General features: G+C 34.3%; 1 protein-coding gene across 2 annotated transcripts in view; it reads left to right on the top strand.

Annotated features, from left to right (window-relative positions):
• Positions 1 to 20,208, top strand: part of FAR1 (fatty acyl-CoA reductase 1) — a 63,462-nt gene extending 43,254 nt beyond the window's left edge. The window contains exons 7-12 of one of the 2 annotated variants that reach the window (XM_008006197.3): positions 14 to 132; positions 1,100 to 1,167; positions 2,638 to 2,809; positions 9,853 to 9,982; positions 15,861 to 15,988; positions 17,314 to 20,208. In XM_008006197.3, coding sequence (XP_008004388.1) covers positions 14 to 132; positions 1,100 to 1,167; positions 2,638 to 2,809; positions 9,853 to 9,982; positions 15,861 to 15,988; positions 17,314 to 17,476 — 780 coding nt within the window. In that variant the 3' untranslated portion in view covers positions 17,477 to 20,208. The remainder of the gene's footprint in view (positions 1 to 13; positions 133 to 1,099; positions 1,168 to 2,637; positions 2,810 to 9,852; positions 9,983 to 15,860; positions 15,989 to 17,313) is intronic. The other variant, XM_073018129.1, reaches the window with a different exon arrangement.
• The last annotated feature ends 210 nt before the right edge of the window (positions 20,209 to 20,418 follow it).

The following is a 20,418-nucleotide window of genomic DNA, read 5'->3' as shown; positions in this document are numbered from 1 at the left end:
AATTTCAACAAAGGCAGGGAAAGGAATTCTTCGAACAATACGTGCCTCCAACAATGCCCTTGCAGATCTTGTTCCTGTAGATGTAGTTGTCAACATGAGTCTTGCGGCAGCCTGGTATTCCGGAGTTAATAGGTATATGAGGTGACAATGTCGCTTATTAAATATGTAGTAACTGAAAAGGGAAGACATACCTACTGAGTAATGTTAATTAATCCCTCCATCCAGATATTGCCATACCAATATTTAGGCAGTAGCACTGCCAACTCCAAAAGTTGGTATTATCACAGACAATAGCAAGTACTCCCATCAGTAGTAATGAAAAATTAATGTTAATGCTCATGTATTACTTACAGGATAGACAAGTTCACTAGAGGTTAAAAATGAAGGAAAAAAAAAAAAAAACTCCTTAAGGATGATTTTTTAATCCAAACTAAAACTTGGTATATATAAAAAGCTGAAATTCACAGAACATGGTTTACATATATTAAACATGGTGTTAAACATGGTATTACATATATTAAACATGATTGATTAAACCAGAGCAGCTTTAATCAACCCATGAGCATCTTTCCTTTAAAAGGTAATAGTAGCATTCACAGGTAACACTTAAACTTTAAACTTCCCAATAACTTCTTTTTTCTAGGTAGTAAACTACCCTTATTTTTGATAATTAGTATTTTCTGTCCTAAAAAAAAGAAAGATAGGATTATGTGAATATGTTGTTCTTGGCATAAGGAAACTTAGTCCATAATTTTTTTTTCAACTAGATCCTCTGAAAAAGACAAGAAGAGCTGAGGTCGTTTGATGTTTTCCTCATGTTTAAAAACAGATATTCCTAATAATATAAGGAGGAAAAATGTGAAAGAAAAAATGTCTATTTTTTTAAAATAAGTAATTCTTTTTGGTAGGGGAAGAAGAAAGGGTAATTGTAAATAGTCATTAACGTAAAAACTAATCTTTTAAGGATAATTAAAAAAATAATAATTAGCATAGAAAAGATGCCCATCATCCTCATGTCTTCTCGAATACTATGTAGGACTTAGATTGGATATGTTTGGCCTCTTATTATGATTAATTGGTTTCATCTTTGTCTTTGCAGACCAAGAAACATCATGGTGTATAATTGTACAACAGGCAGCACTAATCCCTTCCACTGGGGTGAAGTTGGTATGATTTTACCTGTGTTTTTGAATGTTAGAATAAATCTTAAAGAACCAAACTCCCTGAAGTTTTAATGTTAGAATACTTATGAGACATTAAGGCCACTGAGTTACCAATTTGTTCTTAATTGTCATCTTAGAAGTAATATCTACCAGTACTACCTTGTGGTCCTTATAATGTTTCACAAATTTAAAAGTATCCTGCTGTCTATTCTTACCCACCCACCCTACCCTTGTCTAAGCCTTGCTGTTTTTCTGCTGCCTTCTGCAGTAGCCCTCATAGATACCTATAGCATGGGAACAGTGCTTTTTTTCTCCCTTGTGAGCACCCTTGGTCTTGATATTGCCTATCCATAGACAGTATCACTTCTTACAAGAGGTGGTATATCAAGTGGTACTCAGACTAATTAATAAAGGAGTTAGGAAGTAGGATACAGTTTGCCAGAATATTTTCTATTAACCTTTATTAATCTATTTAAATTCACAGATTCACAGCAGATATACGTGTTCCTAGTTCTATAGGAATAGTATAACTTAAATAGAAATGGTTAAAACCCATTGAAATTGAATCATTTTTAAATTGTTGGTTGATGAGTTCGAATTTAAGGTAAAATTTTTTTTGGCATTGATTTAGTGATAGATCCTATTTAACCTCTAATTGAATAATTACCCCTGCAGAACAATTTTGATTTCAGTGTAAATTTTGTATGACATTTGTCCTAGAATTTTTCTATGGCATTTTTATTTCAGTGTAAAATTGACCATTAGAGCATATAAGAAAAAGATAAAATCTAAGGTGATTTTAACTTTAATTATTTTCAGTATTCTTTTAAGAATAAACATTTTTAATGAGTTAGGTTTTTTGGTAATCTTTTATTGTGTCATAAAGTTTAGTAAAAGCTGAAATTGAGCATTATATTTTAGTGACTATCTCAGTATACATTTCCAGTAAAGTATTTAATATAGATGATACTAGGTTTGATTGTGTTGACATTACATAGCCTATGTAAATTACAACGGAAATTAATTTTGGGTTGTTTTAAGCCTGTTGATGTATGTTAATTTAAGCATCTTAAGCAAAGGATGATTATTTTCCTTTTCTTTTTTAAGTAAGTACAGTAATAAGAGTCTGGAAAGAGGAACAGAAAGAAAGAAGCTATCGAGAGAGGTGAAATATAGAAAGTGACACTGTAAACTGACATAGGTAAAACATTAAAAGGATTTTAAGAGTGAATTTTAGAAAAAATTCATTCATCTAATTAAAATTCATGAATAGCAGCAGTTATAAAATCACTTGAGTTTAGCAGTCTAATAACCATATTCTCTTAGCTACTAGAGAGTAGAAAAGTTTGTTTTTTAAATGAACGAACTCTGACATCTTTGGTAAAATATTTTGCATTGTAAAAACGTGATTTTTTTTTTCAAAACTTCATTACATGGTTATTATCAAAGCTGTTACACAACTTTTCTTCTTCAGAGTACCATGTAATTTCCACTTTCAAGAGGAATCCTCTCGAACAGGCCTTCAGACGGCCCAATGTAAATCTAACCTCCAATCATCTTTTATATCATTACTGGATTGCTGTAAGCCATAAGGCCCCAGCATTCCTGTATGATATCTACCTCAGGATGACTGGAAGAAGCCCAAGGTAATGGTGACTAGCTCTGTCTTATCTGTTCCTCTGACTGTTAAACAACCCATGCTTACACTAAAATGCATATTAACTCTGTATTTGTTTATGCTTATGATAAGGCTTAATAGCCTTTTGTGAATGAGAAGACTCTTGAATTTAAGACTTTGTCAGAAAAGCAAAGGTAGTGTTGTAAGTCACTCTAATTTGTTTAAAGTTTGGATAAGTTACCATCATGTATTGAATTCTAGGTCTTTAGGTTTCTTTCTAAATAACAATATTTAAAATGCTTTGACGCTTATTTTTCCTACAGGATATTATGTAAGTCATTCCTTCAAGATGAATCCTTTAAACCAAGTATTCAGGTGCCCCAGTTTTAAGTTTAATTCCAACAGCCTATCGCACCATTATCGGAAGGGTGTCAGCCATAGAGTATCTGCATTATTGCTCGATTGCACTCATGTTGACAGGTCAGAAATCGCGGTAAGAAGAATAGCAGTAAATACACTATGTATTCGTAAGGTGGTGGAAGCTTGCTGGAGAGATGGAAAATCACTAGCATGAGTTTTACCTTTAGATTTACTCACCTGATTAATCACAATCAGAATGCTAGGACATTTCTTAGAATTTGGAGGTCTTTGGGGACACTATGGACCACATCGTATTGGGTCATTGATCCTCCAAAATTCCATAATATAGGAAATGTCCTACATCATGGTTATCATTGTTATTATAAGCTGAAATTGAGCCCTTCTCTCCCTCTTAAAAACCTAGGGATGAGTTATTATAGGGGATTAAGGGCAAAAGTTTTGCTTTGAATGGATGGTGCAGTTTTATGTGAAAAATATAGGATGCTTCTAGGAAATTACTTGAAATATCTCAACTGCCCATTCAGCTTATAATATGGTTATTTCAGTTTTTGACTAATTTTCCAGGTTTGGAATGGCATAGTTATGAAAAAAAAAGTTAATAACAAATGGAAAACTTTCTGTTTTCTTATAGTTGCTATAGCCTTACTTTCTTTCTTTTTTGTTTTTGTTGAAATCCCACAAACTTAAAGATCTCCTACTATCTTTACCACACAATTACAGTGGGATATACTATAAAAATACTTATTTTTTTAAACTACGATGGCATTACAGTAGAGTCTTTGATTGGAGAGTTCAGGATTTGAGTATTTTTGTATAAAGAAGATGCTGATCCCAGAACTTCTATCAACTACTCAAAAAATAAAAGTGAGGTATTTGCCAGTTACAGTGTATCAGGATCTGAGTTCCTTGTAGGTATTGTCTGTGGATTCGCTTTTCCATGATGTTTCTAACCCTATATGTTAGCTAATTGAAATATGTGAGAGGTGTTGAACAACTTTAGAACAGATAAAGAAATATTTTCAGACTTTTCTAGAATGATCTGCAAAATGCAGTACTTGCCATTGGAAGCATTCTTTCATGGCTAAAAAGCAGGTGTAAATTCATGAATGATGGCAGTGCATGCTTTGTTTGTATTAAGATTGTTATAATTTAGGGCAGAAAAGTAAAAACTGGGTCAAAAAATAAAACAGGTTAAATATATCACATTGCCTTACACAAAGAAAGGGGGCTTAGTAAACTTTTAAAAAAATAAGTGAGCAGCTAGTTTACTAAATAATTCAGAGGAGATATTGCTGCACAACAAATCATCTCAAAGTTAGAGGCTAAAAACAGCAACAGTCATTTTATTACTTCTTTCAATTATTTATGTCAGGATCAGGAATTTGAGAAAGAATCCGCTGGGCAGTTTTGGCTTGGAGTCTTTCGTGTGTTTGTGATCAGATGAAAGAGGCAGGTGGGCAGAGAGGCAATGGAATAGCAAGGGGACCAGTGTTACTCTTTGTCATGTCATAAGGATCTCTCCATGTAGTTCTTTGCAAGGATTAATGATAGCCTTAGGGGAATTAGACTTCTTACATGGCAGCTGATGGCTTCAAGGGGAAGTCTTTTAGCAAGTAAGGTGGAGGCTGTGTTGCCTTTTGAGCTACCCGTAGAAGTCATGCAGCATCACTTTTGCCTCATTCTTCTAGTCACGAGTGAGTCACAAATCTTCTTAAATTTTTTTTCATATGTTCATAATTTTATTTTGGTGCCTGACATAGCACATTTTTTTAATACTTTAAGTTCTAGGGTACATGTGCATAACGTGCAGGTTTGTTACATATGTATACTTGTGCCATTTTGGTGTGCTGCACCCATTAACTTGTCATTTACATTAGGTATTTCTCCTAATGTTATCCCTCCCCCCTTCCCCCACCCCACAACAGGCCAAGGTGTGTGATATTCCCTGCCCTGTGTCCAAGTAAGGGGATTTAGAAAGTAGTCAAGATGAAGGATATTGTTGCCATCATTTTTGGAAAGTACAGTCTGCTATAGTCAACCTTCTGGCCAAAACAGTTCATATTTCTTCTACATGGAAAGGACAGTTGCTTCTTCCCCCCTCATCCTGCCTTCCCCTTCACGCGTCCCCACTCCCCGACTGCCCTAGACCCCTGTGACATCAGCTGGAAGCCAGGGTTCTGTCTTCTAAATCTGGTCAATTGAGATTGATAAGATGAGGCTCTTTAGGAGTGATTTTGTCAGTATAGCTCCTCAAGTATAGTTCCTCAAGAATTGATCTGTGAACTAAAGCAACGAGGATACACCCATTATAAATGATGGTAAGCATAGGAAATGGCTTTAGACAGTTTTATTCAAAAAGAGAGAAATTGGGAGACACCCAGCAAACACTGGTCTATAACATTTCTGAATTCCAGTCAGATATATGTTGATGATTTCTTGATTAGGAGCTCAGTCTTATTCTCTGGGAGTTCTCTGAGGTTCTTGCCTCTGCCCTCTGAGTCATCATCCTTCTTTATGCATAAAAACTGGCCTGTGGGCTCTGTGTGCAGCCGAGTAGCCTTCTTATCCTGCTTCCTGCCCATGAAAGGTTAGGGGATCAGGGCAGGAACTGGCAAGCTTTCCTTGTAAATTAGGGCCATATAGTAAATATTTTAGGTTTAGCAGGACATGTGGTTTTTGTTGAAGCTACTTATCTTTGCTGTTAAAAATGAAAGCAGCTGTAGACAATAGGTAAAGGAATGAACATGACTGTGTCCCAGTAAAACTTCATTTACAAAAACAGTTGGTGGACTGGATTTGGTATATAGGCCCTGGTTTGCTGACCGTTAATATAGCAGTTTCTTCATTGTTTTGTTTTTTTTGTCTATCCCTTTACATGTAATCTGACATGATTGCTTAAAAATTGTGTGGGTGTCCGGTGTATCTGTTTTCAAGGAATCCAATCCATTAGACTAAAGCCATACCCATAAATCTCTTTGACACAAGCCCTTCTCTATCTTGGGTCCTCTAAAAGTGGGACAACACTTTTAGATCTTAGATCCTTGCCTCTTAGATCCTGCCTTTTGAACAGTAAGAGTTTCTGTTACACATTTCTTTAAGATTTGGAGAGTGCCTTTTGTCTGTCTGAAAGTTCTAAAAGGTACTACCTAGGTCTTTCTAAAGTCTTAGCAAAGGATTCATCTTCCCCTACCCTGCTATGCTCAGAAACCATTTCTTAAAGAATTCCTGGCTGACATTTTACATTTCCTCCAAATTTCCACTCAAATAATTCATTTTTTAAAAATCATCTTTGTCCTCTTTTGCCCTCTTTCAGCAAATTTCGGCTAGATCATTGAGTTTATTAGGTACACTTTCTATATTCCATATAACCAGAAGTGACAGTTTGTTGTCCTTACTTCAAGCCCTCACCAACAGCTTTCTTAAAACCCTTTAAGGCTTCCATTAATAATGTTTTCCTGGTCCTTTCACATTTCACTACTGATCACCTAACAGGCCTTACAGATTTTGTTTACCACTTGACCCTGAAGCTAATACCACATGCTTTAGGTTTTTATTATAGCAGACCCTCTTAGTATTGAGATCTGTGTTGAGATTTGTTAATCTGTTTTACATAACAAGTCACCTCAAACTTAGTGTCTTAAAGCAATCATTTTATTTGTGTGTCACAATTTCTGTGGGTCAGGAATTCTAGAAGGGTTAGCTTGATGGTAATGGCTCAGAATCTTTCAAATGATTGTAGTCAGACAGGGACTGGAGTAGCTTTGCTGTGGAGGGAGTGGTAAAGGGGGGAAGGGGACAGTAGCTGGGGTGGCTGGGCATCTCTCTCTCTCCAGTAGTGTCAGACCCTCTCCATGTGGCCTCTCCCTATGGACTAGTTTGAGCTTCCTCGCAGCATGGCAGCCTCAGGGAGAGTTGGACAGCATACAAGGTGACTGAAGGCTTCAAGGGTGAGTATTCAGTGAGCAAGACAGAAAGCTCTACACCTTTTCTGACCTAGCCTCGGAAGTCGCATCGTGTCACCTCCACCTCATTCTGTTGGTTCTAAGTTATTTTCAACTCTCATTGAGAAGACAGTCAAGGTGACATTGTATTGTAGGTGGGCATGTAGGATGGGAGATCATATCGTAGGCACCTTTGGAAATTAATCTTTCCTAAATAGGAAATATTAAGTAAACAATCTTCTTACCTGAGGTTTGTGCTGTGTGAGGCTTTCTAAGTATCAAAGCAGGACAGATCCTTGACTTCTGGGAGCTTATAGTCTGAAGGCAACAAGGAATATAAAGGTTTTTTTACTTAGACAATTTTATAAATGTTAAGTACAAAGTCTTATAATTTATATTATTTCATTTGTTCAGAAATTTATTGAGCACAGTAATAGACTTTATACCTTATATGGGGGCCTTACTATAATGCCTAGTTCTACATTAAACTGATGTCAGTCATGTCATTCATTTCATCCAGTTTACTCGTTTACGTAATTCTGAATGTGAGCTGGGTAAGCATCTGACCTGACATTTTTTAAAAAATGGCTCCATGATCTTACGTTTTGGTTAACTAGCATAACTTTATCTAGCTTAACTTCTCTAAACCAGATATCTATTTTTAATCTGTATACTTCTCAACTGGAGACATTTGTCAATGTTCGCAGGTATTTTTAGTTACCACAACTGGGGGAGGGCTGCTGTCAGCACCTAGAGGCCAGGGATGGTGACAAGCATCTTAGAGCATGCAAGATAGCCCTCCACAAGAAAGAATGATGAGACCCACAATATTTATAGTGCCAAGGTTGAGAAACCCTGGACTAGAGAATCATTAAGATCTTGCCCTAGTCTAAAGGATTGTGATTATTATTTTTAAGCTGCCGTAATAAAGAATAAATACATATTCAGAACATACCTGGCAATGTAGTCATAAACATCTGTTCTATGGTATGTTTAACCAAGGAGTGATGATGCAGAGTTTTACATTTCTTCTTATTCCTCAACTGTTTTCAATCCAGTATTTTTGTTGCATAATAAATATTCTATAAATTTCACACACAAATATATGGCCTTCCAAATATCTTCCCCCTCCCCAATTTTTATTGCAATTATTTTTTGAATGGCTGAATTACTGATTGATGTTAGGGTTGATTGTGTCACTTGAATGAATCTGAAGATAAGATTAGGTGGGAGAATTATTAGTGAAAAAAAGTTAAGAAGAAAAAACTTTTAATAAGATATATATAGGAAAACCATGTTAACTGTGTGTGTGAGAGAGATTTAAGTATGCTAAACTGGCATGAGAGTATGGGTTGATTTAGTGACAAATTTGTTGTATCTTTTTGTTTTTTAGAAAAAAATAATCACCTAACCTTTTCTAAGAGCAGCTTGTGTTTTTCCCCCTCAGATGCTTTTTATCTACAGAACTATCCCTGTTCAGAAACTACCTTTGATGCTTGATAATTCATTTTGTGTTTAATTGAGATTTTATTTTGAAATTACTTTATTGATGAAATATAGTTTTTCTTTACCTAGTTTATATTGCTTCATTTTCTTCCAGTATTCTGGATTCATAGTTTATTTCTAAATGTATTGAATGTGTTATCAGAATTGCTTAGCTAATGATACTTTCTTGTTTTTTTTCTCCTCATTTCTAATGTAATTTTCCTCCATGCCCCTCCTATTTCTAAAGCCCCTAATTTTGAGACTGTCTAAACTATTTGATACATATAATGCTAATTGTTATTATAATATAAATGAAATCTTTAAAAAGTACTTCTCCACAAATTATTTTTCTAATTCACAGAAGTTGGGATTTTTTTGGTATTTGTTTTGTTTCAAAAAGTTCTTTCTTCCCTTTCCCTACTTATCATAAATATTATTGTATAGATGTTACTGCTTAAGTTAGTGTTATGATATCAATGACTTACAGTGAGCCATGATATATAAAATGACAGATTTGAAGATTAAAGCTCCTTGTACTTTCAAAAACAATCACACTCTTTCTTTAAAGACACACTTTTAAAAGGGTGTCACACTCCTTTATTTCTATAAGGATGCGTATTGGTGGGGTATATGGAGGTGAGTGGGTATCTGTTTCAGATAGTTTTCAGCATGAGTCATTGATTTCACAGCACATTCAGATGATCAAGAGTGGTGCCAATCATTGTTAAAGAAAAGTTGTTTTGTTTTTTTAAATGAATAGAGTTGACTATGTGGCAAACGAACATTTCTGTATTCTTTGCTTCAGCAGTGCTGAAGAGTTGGAATTATAAATATAACACAGTATGTTATGAATTCACAGGAAATCTTAGAAAATGCAGCTGTGAATTAAAATGTAGTTTAAGGAATAGAAAGCAACGAAATATTAATTGAATCCATTCGTTTGCTTAGTATTTTGTGTAGAAAATTTAAGAGTATTGTATATCCTTTGAGAATTAATTTTATATATCAGCAGAACGCTGTTTAGGTAGTATTAAATGCATTTGCTGCTGCTTTCAAAAAGCATTTAGTTTCCTTTTGGATTTATAAGTTGTTCGTTCAAGATGCAGAAATATTCTTATTCCCTGCTGATTTGGTACACTTAATGATTAAATGTTATAATTTTAATATTAATGTCTATATTGGGGGAAACTTGCACCCTGAGTGGTGATAGGATTTTTCCTAATCTATACAAAATATAAATCTGTCAATTTTTCTTACAATACAGGATGATGAAAACAATAACTCGTCTTCACAAAGCTATGGTGTTTCTTGAATATTTCACAAGTAATTCTTGGGTTTGGAATACTGACAATGTCAATATGTTAATGAATCAACTAAACCCTGAAGATAAAAAGGCAAGCAAGTATTTTCTGTTTTATATTAGAAAATAAGTAGCATACTAATTACAGAACCATTAGCAACCTGAGAAATATTTTCCACAGCTATTATGCAACAAGAAAGCCATTATTTATAGTCTCTCATAAAGCTTTAGTCATAATTGTTAGTGGTGAAATAAAATTGCTGTATCTTAACATTTCTAATACAAATATTTTAGAGTGGCAAAGGTGTTTTCAAAGCATGATTGAAATGTTGATTCTTTTTTTCCCTTAATGTTGCTTTCAGAGAGAATTTTATCTTTATGTGTTTTTCTTTCAAACACTTTGTTTTCTTTGAGTTTTGAGAAAACGCTTCTCGAAGAAATTGTTTTTTATAAACTCTTTTACTTTTTGTTATTCCACATTTTGCCCTTTGTTAGTTTGGAACTTAAATTCTTTGTGTATGTTCTTTCTGAGCTTACTCTAGATGTTTTAACATGTATATCTAACATAGACTAAATTAAGCAATATATATAGCTTCCTCAATATTATTTAGAACCTTAAAATGTTTTAGTTGTGATTACCACTCACACTCACTTAAAATGGTTGTATTAATACATTACTTCAGTGCTCTAAATTTATTTTTTTTATTATTATTATTTTTTTTTGAGATGGAGTTTCACTCTGTGCCCAGGCTGGAGTGCAATGGCACAATCTCGGCTCACTGCAACCTCTGCCTCCCGGGTTCAAGTGATTCTCCCACCTCAGCCTCCCTAGTAGCTGGGATTACAGGCACACACCACCACACCCAGCTAATTTTTGTATTTTTAGTAGAGACAGGGTTTCACCATGTTAGCCAGGCTGCTCTTGAACTCCTGACCTCAGGTGATCTACCCTCCTCAGCCTCCCCAAGTGTTGGAATTATAGGCGTGAGCTACCACACCCAGCCCAGTTCTCTGTTTAAACCCCATGATGAGATATTATTTTGTTCATTTAGTTTTTATTTAGATTTCTCTCTCTCTCTTTCTCTCTCTCTCTCTATGTGTGTGTGTGTGTAATATGTATACCAATGTCTGTGCTCTCAGATTTTCTCCTTATGATCTTTTTTCTGCCTGAAATATATTCAGCATACCAAGAATATGTTTTAGTAGGGAGTCTGTTTTATAGTGAATTATCAGTTTTTGATTGTCTGATATGTGTGTTGTTTCACCCTTGGTTTTGGAACATGATTTCAGCACATTAAAGAACTTTTTTACTGGGCGTAGTAGCTCATGCGTGTAATCACAATACTTTGGAGGCTGAGGTGGAAGGATGGCTTGAGGCCAGGAGTTCGAGACCAGCCTGGGCAACATAGCGAGACCCATCTCCACAAAAATAAAAAAATGAGACAGGCATGGTGACTTGTGCCTGTAGTCCCAGCTACACAGGAGTCTGAGGTGGGAGAATCAGTTGAGCCTAGGAGGTCAAGGCTGCAGTGAGATGTGATCACGTCATTGCACTCTAGCTTGAACAATAGAGTGAGAGTCTCAAAAAAAAAAAAAAAAAAAAAAAAAAAAACCTGTTTATTTATATTCTGTCTTATGTTGTTGCTATTGAAAAGTCAGTAGTTGACTCTTCCTTTATAGGTGATCTTTTATTCTTGTCTCCTCTTCCATTTTCTCTTTATGTTTGCCGCTTGGCAGTATCACTATGAAAGTGGGTGTAATTTTGAAAAATTTACCTTGATTGGATTGGGCTTTCTGAATCTGAGGTTTGGTGTCTTTCAGCAATTCAGAGAAATACTTAGCCAGTGTTTCTTCAAATATTGTCTCTTCACTATTCTTATATCTTCTTCCAAAATTCCTAGTGTATGTTAGATTATTCTGTCCTCCAAATCTTTTAACCTTAATTTCCTATTTTGTATCTCTGTGTTTCTGGGCTAAACTCTAGATAATTTAAGATTCTGTGGCAGTCTGCCAGCTGTGTCTAAACTATCCAATTGAATGTAGAGTTTTAGTTGTCTTATTTGCAGTTTTAGAAACTATAATTTATTTTTCAAATCTTATAAATGTTTCTTAAACAGTCTCTAGAATTTTTTCTTGAAACATATTAAATATGATTGTTTTGTATTCTGCTTCTGATAATTTAAACTTCCAGATGATTTGCAGCATCTGATTCTGCCATCTATTGATTGAGTTGGGTGTCACCATGACACCTAATTTTTTTTAAAAAAATTTGACTATAAATTTATATTCTTTGAGGATTTCTGTGAGAATTTTTTTGAGGCCAGGATTGGAATTACAGTTTTCTGATAAGGATTTGCCTTTGCTTCTACCAGTAGCCTAGTTAATTAGCTAACTGGCATTTATAAGCCAGGGCCCCTTTAAAGTATCTGATTAGGTTTTTAGCACAACTCAGATTAATGTAGGCCTTATATAGACAGTAGGGGCCAGGCGTGGTGGCTCACACCTGTAATCCCAGCACTTTGGGAGGCCAGTGGATAACTTGAGCTCAGGAGTTCAAGACCAGCCTGGGCAACAAAGTGAGACCCTCTCTCTACAAAAAATACAAAAATTAGCCAGGTGTGGTGGCGCATGCCTGTAGTCCCAGCTACTTGGGAGGCTGAGGTGGGAGGATGGCTTGAGCCTAGGAGGCAGAGGTTGCAGTGAGCCAAGATTGTGCCACTGGACTACAGCCTGGGTGACAGAGTGAGACCCTGTCTCCAAGAAAGAAAAAAGACTGTAGATTTGGTTCATTACAGTTTCTCAAGAGTTTCTTTTTTCATACAGTACTAACTTCCTTTCTCTTCCCATTTATTTTTTTAATTTTAATAATGTTTTATTTAACTCAATATATAATCAAAAATATTGTTTGAACATATCAAAAATCTAAAAGTTATTTAAAGGATATTTTACTTTCTGTTTTTTCATACTGAGCCTTCAAAACCCAGAGTGCATTTTATACTCCATAGCATGTCTCAATTTGGACTAGCCATATTAAAAGTGCCCAAGAGGCGCAGGTGGGTACAGAAACAGAAGTCTGTACAACGTGCAGAACCATGAGCCAGTTAAACCTTTTTATCTTTACAAATTACCCATTCTCAGGTAGTTCTTTGTAGGGATGTGAGAATGGACTAATGCACCTAATCACTACCTCCTTTGTCTTCTTCCCAAAGGGAACAGCTCTTGAATTCTAGCACTAAATATTAGTTTTACCTATTTTTGACTTCACATAAATGGTATTATACAGTATTTTTTCATTCTTCTGTTGATAGACATTTGAGTTATTTCCAGTTTCTGGCTATTAGGAATAATTATCATACGAGCATTCTTTATGTTTATATGTACATATTTGTGTAGGGTATATACCTAGAAATAGGATAGCATAGGGCATTCATACGTTCAGTTTAGCAGGTAATGGCAGTTTTCCAAAGTGGTTGTATAAGTTTACATTCCAAAGGACAGTGTTAATACTTTATTAATACTTTATTAATCCTATCAGAAAATAGATTAGAGAGATGAATAGTTTACAGAAAATGATTCACAAGTTTGAAAAGATACTCAGCTTTACTCAGTGTAAATGCAGACTAAAGTTAGACTGGGATATTATTTACTATTTATCAAATTTGCAAAAATTAAAACTTGGACAATGTACTCTGGTGAGTCCCTGGACAAATCAGCATCCTTATACATTGCTGGTAGAACTATATGGTGTATGTTTCTCCATTCTTTTATTTTCAGTCATTTTGTGTCTTATCGTTTGGATATGTCTTTTGTAAGCAGCATATAGTTAGTTGTAAGCAGCATATAGTTCTTAGTTTTTGTTTTCAGTCTGACAAGTTTTGGCCTTTAATTGGAGAACTTAACTCCTATGTAATTCCTATCATTTTAGATTTAGCCTGACTTGTGCTTTATATTTGTCATGCTGGTTTTAAGTTCTTTTTTCTTTTTTCTTTTCTTTTTTTTTGCTGCCCTTTAGATTATATTTTGAATAATTTTATTTTTTCCCATCTTATGTGTGTTGCATAGAATTATGTTCCTTTTTGGTTTTGTGGGTTACTCTAGAGATTATAGTATCCTTTAATTTAGCAAGGTTTAATATAAATTGATACTTTTACCCTTCTCTGATAGTGAAGGATCAGCATGTATCTGTTATTGTTGTTATTAGGTTGGTGCAAAAGTAATTTCGGTTTTGGCCATAATGCATGTTTTAATTCTATAGATATATATATTAAGCCACACAAGGCGGTATATTGTGGTTTATGCAGTAAATATTCATACAGATTTACCAGCGTTAATTTTCCTTTTATTGCTCTTTATTTCTTCCTCCATCCCCAGACTTAAATCTAGAATCATTCTCCTTCTGCCTAAAGAATATCCTTGAGTTTACTTTCTCTAGCATGGACTTTCTGCTGATGTCAGATTGTCTCAGGTTTTATTCTCTAGAAATATCTTTATTTCACCTTTATTTTTGAAGGATATTTACACGGCATAGAGTTTTACCTTAGCACCTATTTTCATTGAGTACTTGGAAAACATCTCTCAGTCTTTTGGCTTTCATTGCTTCTATTGAGAAGTCAACTTACAGTCTAATAGTTATTCTTTTGGAAGTAATCTATAGGACCTTTTTCTGATTCTTTTTTTTTTTGAGACGGAGTCTCGCTCTGCCGCCCAGGCTGGAGTGCAGTGGCCGGACCTCAGCTCACTGCAAGCTCCGCCTCCCGGGTTTACGCCATTCTCCTGCCTCAGCCTCCCGAGTAGCTGGGACTACAGGCGCCCACCACCTCGCCCGGCTAGGTTTTTGTATTTTTTAGTAGAGACGGGGTTTCACTGTGTTAGCCAGGATGGTCTTGATCTCCTGACCTCGTGATCCGCCCATCTCGGCCTCCCAAAGTGCTGGGATTACAGGCTTGAGCCACCGCGCCCAGCCCCCTTTTTCTGATTCTTATATGCCTAGATGTGTATTGGGGCAGGGATGGGGGAGTGAGAGTTGTATTTGTGTTTTAAATTCGTGACTTGGTTTCTTATCATTTTTGGAAAATTTCCAGGCATTGTCTTCTCAGATACTGCTTCTCTTCCATTTTTTTAAAAAACTGTTCTTATGGGATTCCCAGTAACATACACATATACCTTCTCAAAATGTCTCCTAAGTTAAGTCTTCATTTTAATGCAGAGTTATTGCATTTTTATATTTTACTAATTTTTTATAGTAGCTTTTCCCTTCCTAGAATTGGCTATTTTTAAATAAGTGATGGTATATACTAAATAATATCTTTGTAACTCCAAAAAATTATCTGATTATATGCTAAAGAGCACTGAGCAGTGCATAGCCCTCTTACTTTGCCGTAACATTTCTGAAGGCTTTCTTTTCTGGATTTACCTATCATTTTCATCAAGTAGTCGAATTACTGTTATCCAAACTCCTTTGCCAGCTTTCATAACATATCTTGATGTCAGATGTTGTTTTCATAACGTCTGTTGATGTCAGAAATATTCTCCAGGAAAATTGGTCTGTTCAGTAGGCTTGATGTACAGGAAAAGAGAAGAGACTGCAGATAGAAAGAACTGGAAATGTATCAGTACATGCATAAAGTAGTGAGGAATACATAGATCTATTTGGATAATAGAATTTTGTCTTTTTTTTCTTTGTTTAGCAAAATGGTACAGGCTTTTTTCTTCTTACATTTAACCTACTTCTCTTTAAATGCTGACATTAGTTTCCAGATTATCTTCTCAAATGTTTCCATGTTTAATGGATGGTATGAACTAGGAATAAGAACTTTTCTGTGACTAGCAGTAAGATTTCAGAAGTTAATTCTGTATTTAAGAATTTTGTAATTATGTCACTTGGAACTGGCCTTCAGAAAAAGTATGAACTTCTGACTGGTTGTGAGAAAAATTAGTCAAGAAAATAATCAGTAATTTTTTTGTTAACGTAGACCTTCAATATTGATGTACGGCAGTTACATTGGGCAGAATATATAGAGAACTACTGCTTGGGAACTAAGAAGTACGTATTGAATGAAGAAATGTCTGGCCTCCCTGCAGCCAGAAAACATCTGAACAAGTGAGTTTGATGCATGGATTTGATTGCTTCTTGTCTTCCTTATTAAATATTTCACAATTTTTTTGGTAAACTGGTATATTGAATAAAAGATATTGCTAATCTATTATATTAAGGAAAATTACTTACCTTTGGACTGGAACTGTGGTAGTATTACTTTAGCCTAAGATTGTTGAAACTTACTGTCTTCAGTTTATATCTTTCTTAGTATGAAGTTCAGGTGGAATTGAGTTTTGGAAATTACTATTATCTTTCTTTATATTGCTACTTAAAAAGTAAAGATATTAGAAGAAAGAAAATGTAGATAATCTATTTTAAAGGTTTGTTTTTTTATTTTAATCCTCAATAATCTTTGGAGGAAGAGAAGAGAATACATTATTCAACATAGAATATTTTTTCTTACATAAAATAGAGCTGTATCTTTATCTCTTTATACAAGTAACACATACTGTTTTTTTTTTAATACTCAGAAAATAGAAGAGGAAAAATCACTGGTAATCTATTGTTCAAAGATGCAGATAATTTTTAATGGTAATCTCTTATATTTGTAGTGCTTTTTAATATGATTTTTATGACACTTTTTAAGACTTTCACATTTTTATCCCTCTCATGCCTCATAACTCTGTGAGACTTTGCAGGGCAGCCAGTTCAATAGATGAGGAAATTGAGGCTTAGGAAAGTTGTATTTGCCTAGGCCATATTGTATTGAGTGGCAAAGCAAACTAGAATATTGATCTTTGACTCCTTATTCGAAGCTTTTTTCTCTACATCGTTTTTCTTGCATTGCAGTCCTATCTTGCACTGCCTGCTGAAGTGAGTATAATTTATGTAGCATTATTACATATCTAAAGGTTTGTATTTCTTTGAAACACCATCAGAGACATCAAAATTTGTTGAAACATGAGCTGAGTAATATGTTGTTACTCTTTGAGAAAAGGGAAGATCCTCCTTTATCGAGTTAATGCCATGTTTTATACTTGGATGAGGGCTTGTCCGGTTGGCCTGTGATCTTATGACTGTCAGCTGTAACTGAAGGAGTAAGTTACTTGTCTGACAACTTGTAAGCAACTAAAGATGTCAAAAAAAAAACTTTGCTCTATTTTGTCCGTACTGTGATGTATGTAATGAATGAACCTTTTTAGATTAGATGGGAAGCTCTAGAAATTCAAGGAACGTATCTGTTTTATTTACAGTATGCTTAATGTCTAGCATAAGTTTCAAATTAATACGGATTTGAGCTTTGATTTAGAAACTCAGTATTAATTAGCTGCCATCTAACAATACTTTATTCTAGAAAATAGAAACATATCTCTTGATTTGCTTTCCAGGTTGCGGAATATACGTTATGGTTTTAATACTATCCTTGTGATCCTCATCTGGCGCATTTTTATTGCAAGATCACAAATGGCAAGAAACATCTGGTACTTTGTGGTTAGTCTGTGTTACAAGTTTCTGTCATACTTCCGAGCATCCAGCACTATGAGATACTGAAGACCAAGAATTCAGCATTAGAACATCTATACATGTGGTGATCTAAATGCACAAAATGTAAAATGTACTTAAGTCATCTCACCTTTTGTCAAGACATTAAACCATCTTAGATCAGAGTGCTAAGTAAATTATGATACATTTTATGTAACATTTTAATGTTTATGCTCATAAAACTTAGTGAACGCACTGTGTTATGCCAGCTCAAATCTACAATAGCCACCAAAACCATGACTTAATATTTTGAGCCCTAGAAGAAAGGGATGGGCTGAGGGCAAGAGTGGGGAAATAGGAACACTGACCAGTATAACTGTGCAATTCTGGAACATATTAATTAAAATATGCCTTAACATATAGTGAATTTCTAATTCTAATGTTCAGTGCAATGGAAGACATTTATTTGGACAGTAATACTAGCTAAGTTGGTAGATATTTGATTCTTCATTGTTTGATTTTTTTCATTAGTTGAAGTGGGTTTTAGTTTTGTTAAAATTATAACCAACCTATTTTCACATCATTCTGTAAGTTAAATGATATCAAACATGAAAGACATGTCTTCATTTTTCTTTTTCTGATTAAATGTCTGATGCATATCGTTTTTCAATTAGCAATCAGTTGCTTTTAAAATCAGAAGGCTATATTATTCTGATGACCCTATTGCATCTAAACGGGTTTGAGAATCCATATCAACAACATATGCTACGTGTTTTTTGACAGAAAGTGAAAACAAATTCAGTAAAACTGTTAGTATCAAAAAGAATAGGAATACAGTTTTCTTGTCCACATTATGATCAAATAAAAATCCTATGAGATTGCGTGTATGTTTTGAAGCAGGAGGATTTCTTGAGACTTTGTTGGAAGTGGGAGTTGGGAGGGATTCACCATACTTGTGTTCTCCTCCTTTATAAATTTTATTCTTAGGACTTTTAAAAGGCTTGTGCTATCTTTCCAATGAAAACTGAAAGTGCATTATTATGGAAGAATGTATTTGCAGGTAGTAATAACGTTAAGAAAATGTCCTCGTGTGTAAACACATACTAATTTTGACCTTGAAAGTTGAATTCCTTCACGAAAAATAAAATAATGCTTCAGATAATGTGTATGAAATTAAATAAAGGACTTTATTTACATACCACATAAGGTAGCAAACTGTTGAATGAGTTTGAAGGTATCATTTATTTTTTATGCATGTGGTTTTAGCTTTAGAAAGAAATGCAATATAGAAACAAGTAATAGCAAGAAAATTGATGTATATTTTAATGATACATTAAAATTCCCTTTTAATCATAATAGTTAACTCTACTTACTGTTTTAACATACATTTGATTTAACAAATTGTTTAGCATAACACTTCTAATTAAGTTGATCAAGTTGTACTATATTAAATAATCAACAGTGTATTTGGAGTATGTTTAAAGACAACAGTTGACAATACAAAAAGTTACATGGAGCTTTACATCTTAACTTTCTTTGTCAATTTAAATGCAATGTATAAGAAGTTTATTTTGCTATTATGAAAAACTAAATGTAAAGGAAATCACCTACTTTCATGCAGGTGTATAATCTTGCAAAGGAAAAATGCTTCCATGTTGAAGCCAGATTTTGTGTAGTAAAACTTTTAAATATTATTTTAAAAGAAATATGTATATAAATATCTCTATATTCTTTGGAATGATACTAAAGTCTCTGGTCTAGGACCATACCTTATATAAAGGTATAAGAGACCATGACATTGTCTGAAAATGGAATAAATAATGATGCCTTTTATTTAAAGTGGTCCACATAATATACATTGAGTACTCCATCTCTCCAAATGTATTTCCATAATGTGTCGAAAACATGCTGACGTTTGTATGATTTTTATACTTTTGCCGAATAGACTTAGAATCAGATGAATTGTCTTTGTGTCTTGCAAAAGAGTTGGGGACAACTTGGGCAGGCCTGTGAAGTGCATAGGGAGTGTATGTCTTCTGAACTGTTTTATTGTTTTTGTAATCTAGCTTAAAGAAATGTTAACTGGGAGGGTGCTGAGGCCGCTGCATTGATTTTGTGTGTTTAGAATTCTGTGGTCAAAAGAAAACTAATGAATAAATTGGTTTGCCATTCTAGAATTTAAAGTTCTAAGATTAGTATAAAGAGTATATAGATTGTTAATCCCCACCAACTAGACTTTGAACTTAAGTCAGACTTAAAGATTTGAGAAGTCATTTGTGTCATTTACTAGATGTGATTTTTAGTTCTGTTTGATTATGTTTCCTACACAAACTTGTTATTTAACAGGATAGCCTACTAAATTAAATGTTTCTTATTTCATTTAACTCATTTGATTAAACTGTATTATAAAACATTTGGGGTTTCCCCCCCATTCAGTTTTAATCCTGGAATACGCATTTGTAAATTGTGATGTCATTGAGACTGTATTTAAATTTGACTTGACAACATTAACATGTCCTAAGATTCAGTGCAGAGAAGCATGGGCAGTACATTCTTTGACTTAAGGATGGCATAAAATAATCATTTTGAACCTGTGTAATAAAGCTTGAAAGCAGGGAAAAGAATTTCCTTTTCCCCCTTTTTTTGTGTTGTCTGTAGGAATTAACTTGGGATTTTTTGTTTTGTGGGGTTTTTTTTTAATGTAAATTGATAATCTTTTATAAGAAGGAAATAGAAGCATTATTGTGTGCCTTTGTTTGTAAACCAAAAAGTAATAAATGAATCCCTATATTTCCATTATAGTATTTATTGTATTTTTAATGTTCTGCAAATTATCCATGAAACAATATGGTTAGGATTACAGGAAGCAGTCCTTACTTACACTTCTTGTCTGTTTTAGGTGTACTTGTTAATTCTTATGTCCTAATTTTATTTAATTCTGAGTTGCTCACACGGCATTTTAAGGGAAGCATACAGGCAGGATGAACACTTTGTGTTAAAGTGTTATTTTT

Source organism: Chlorocebus sabaeus, chromosome 1 (genome assembly GCF_047675955.1).
Source record: "Chlorocebus sabaeus isolate Y175 chromosome 1, mChlSab1.0.hap1, whole genome shotgun sequence".
Lineage (NCBI taxonomy): Eukaryota > Metazoa > Chordata > Mammalia > Primates > Cercopithecidae > Chlorocebus > Chlorocebus sabaeus.
The sequence above is the reverse complement of the archived record's forward strand: the minus strand, read 5'-3'. Positions and strand labels throughout refer to the sequence as shown.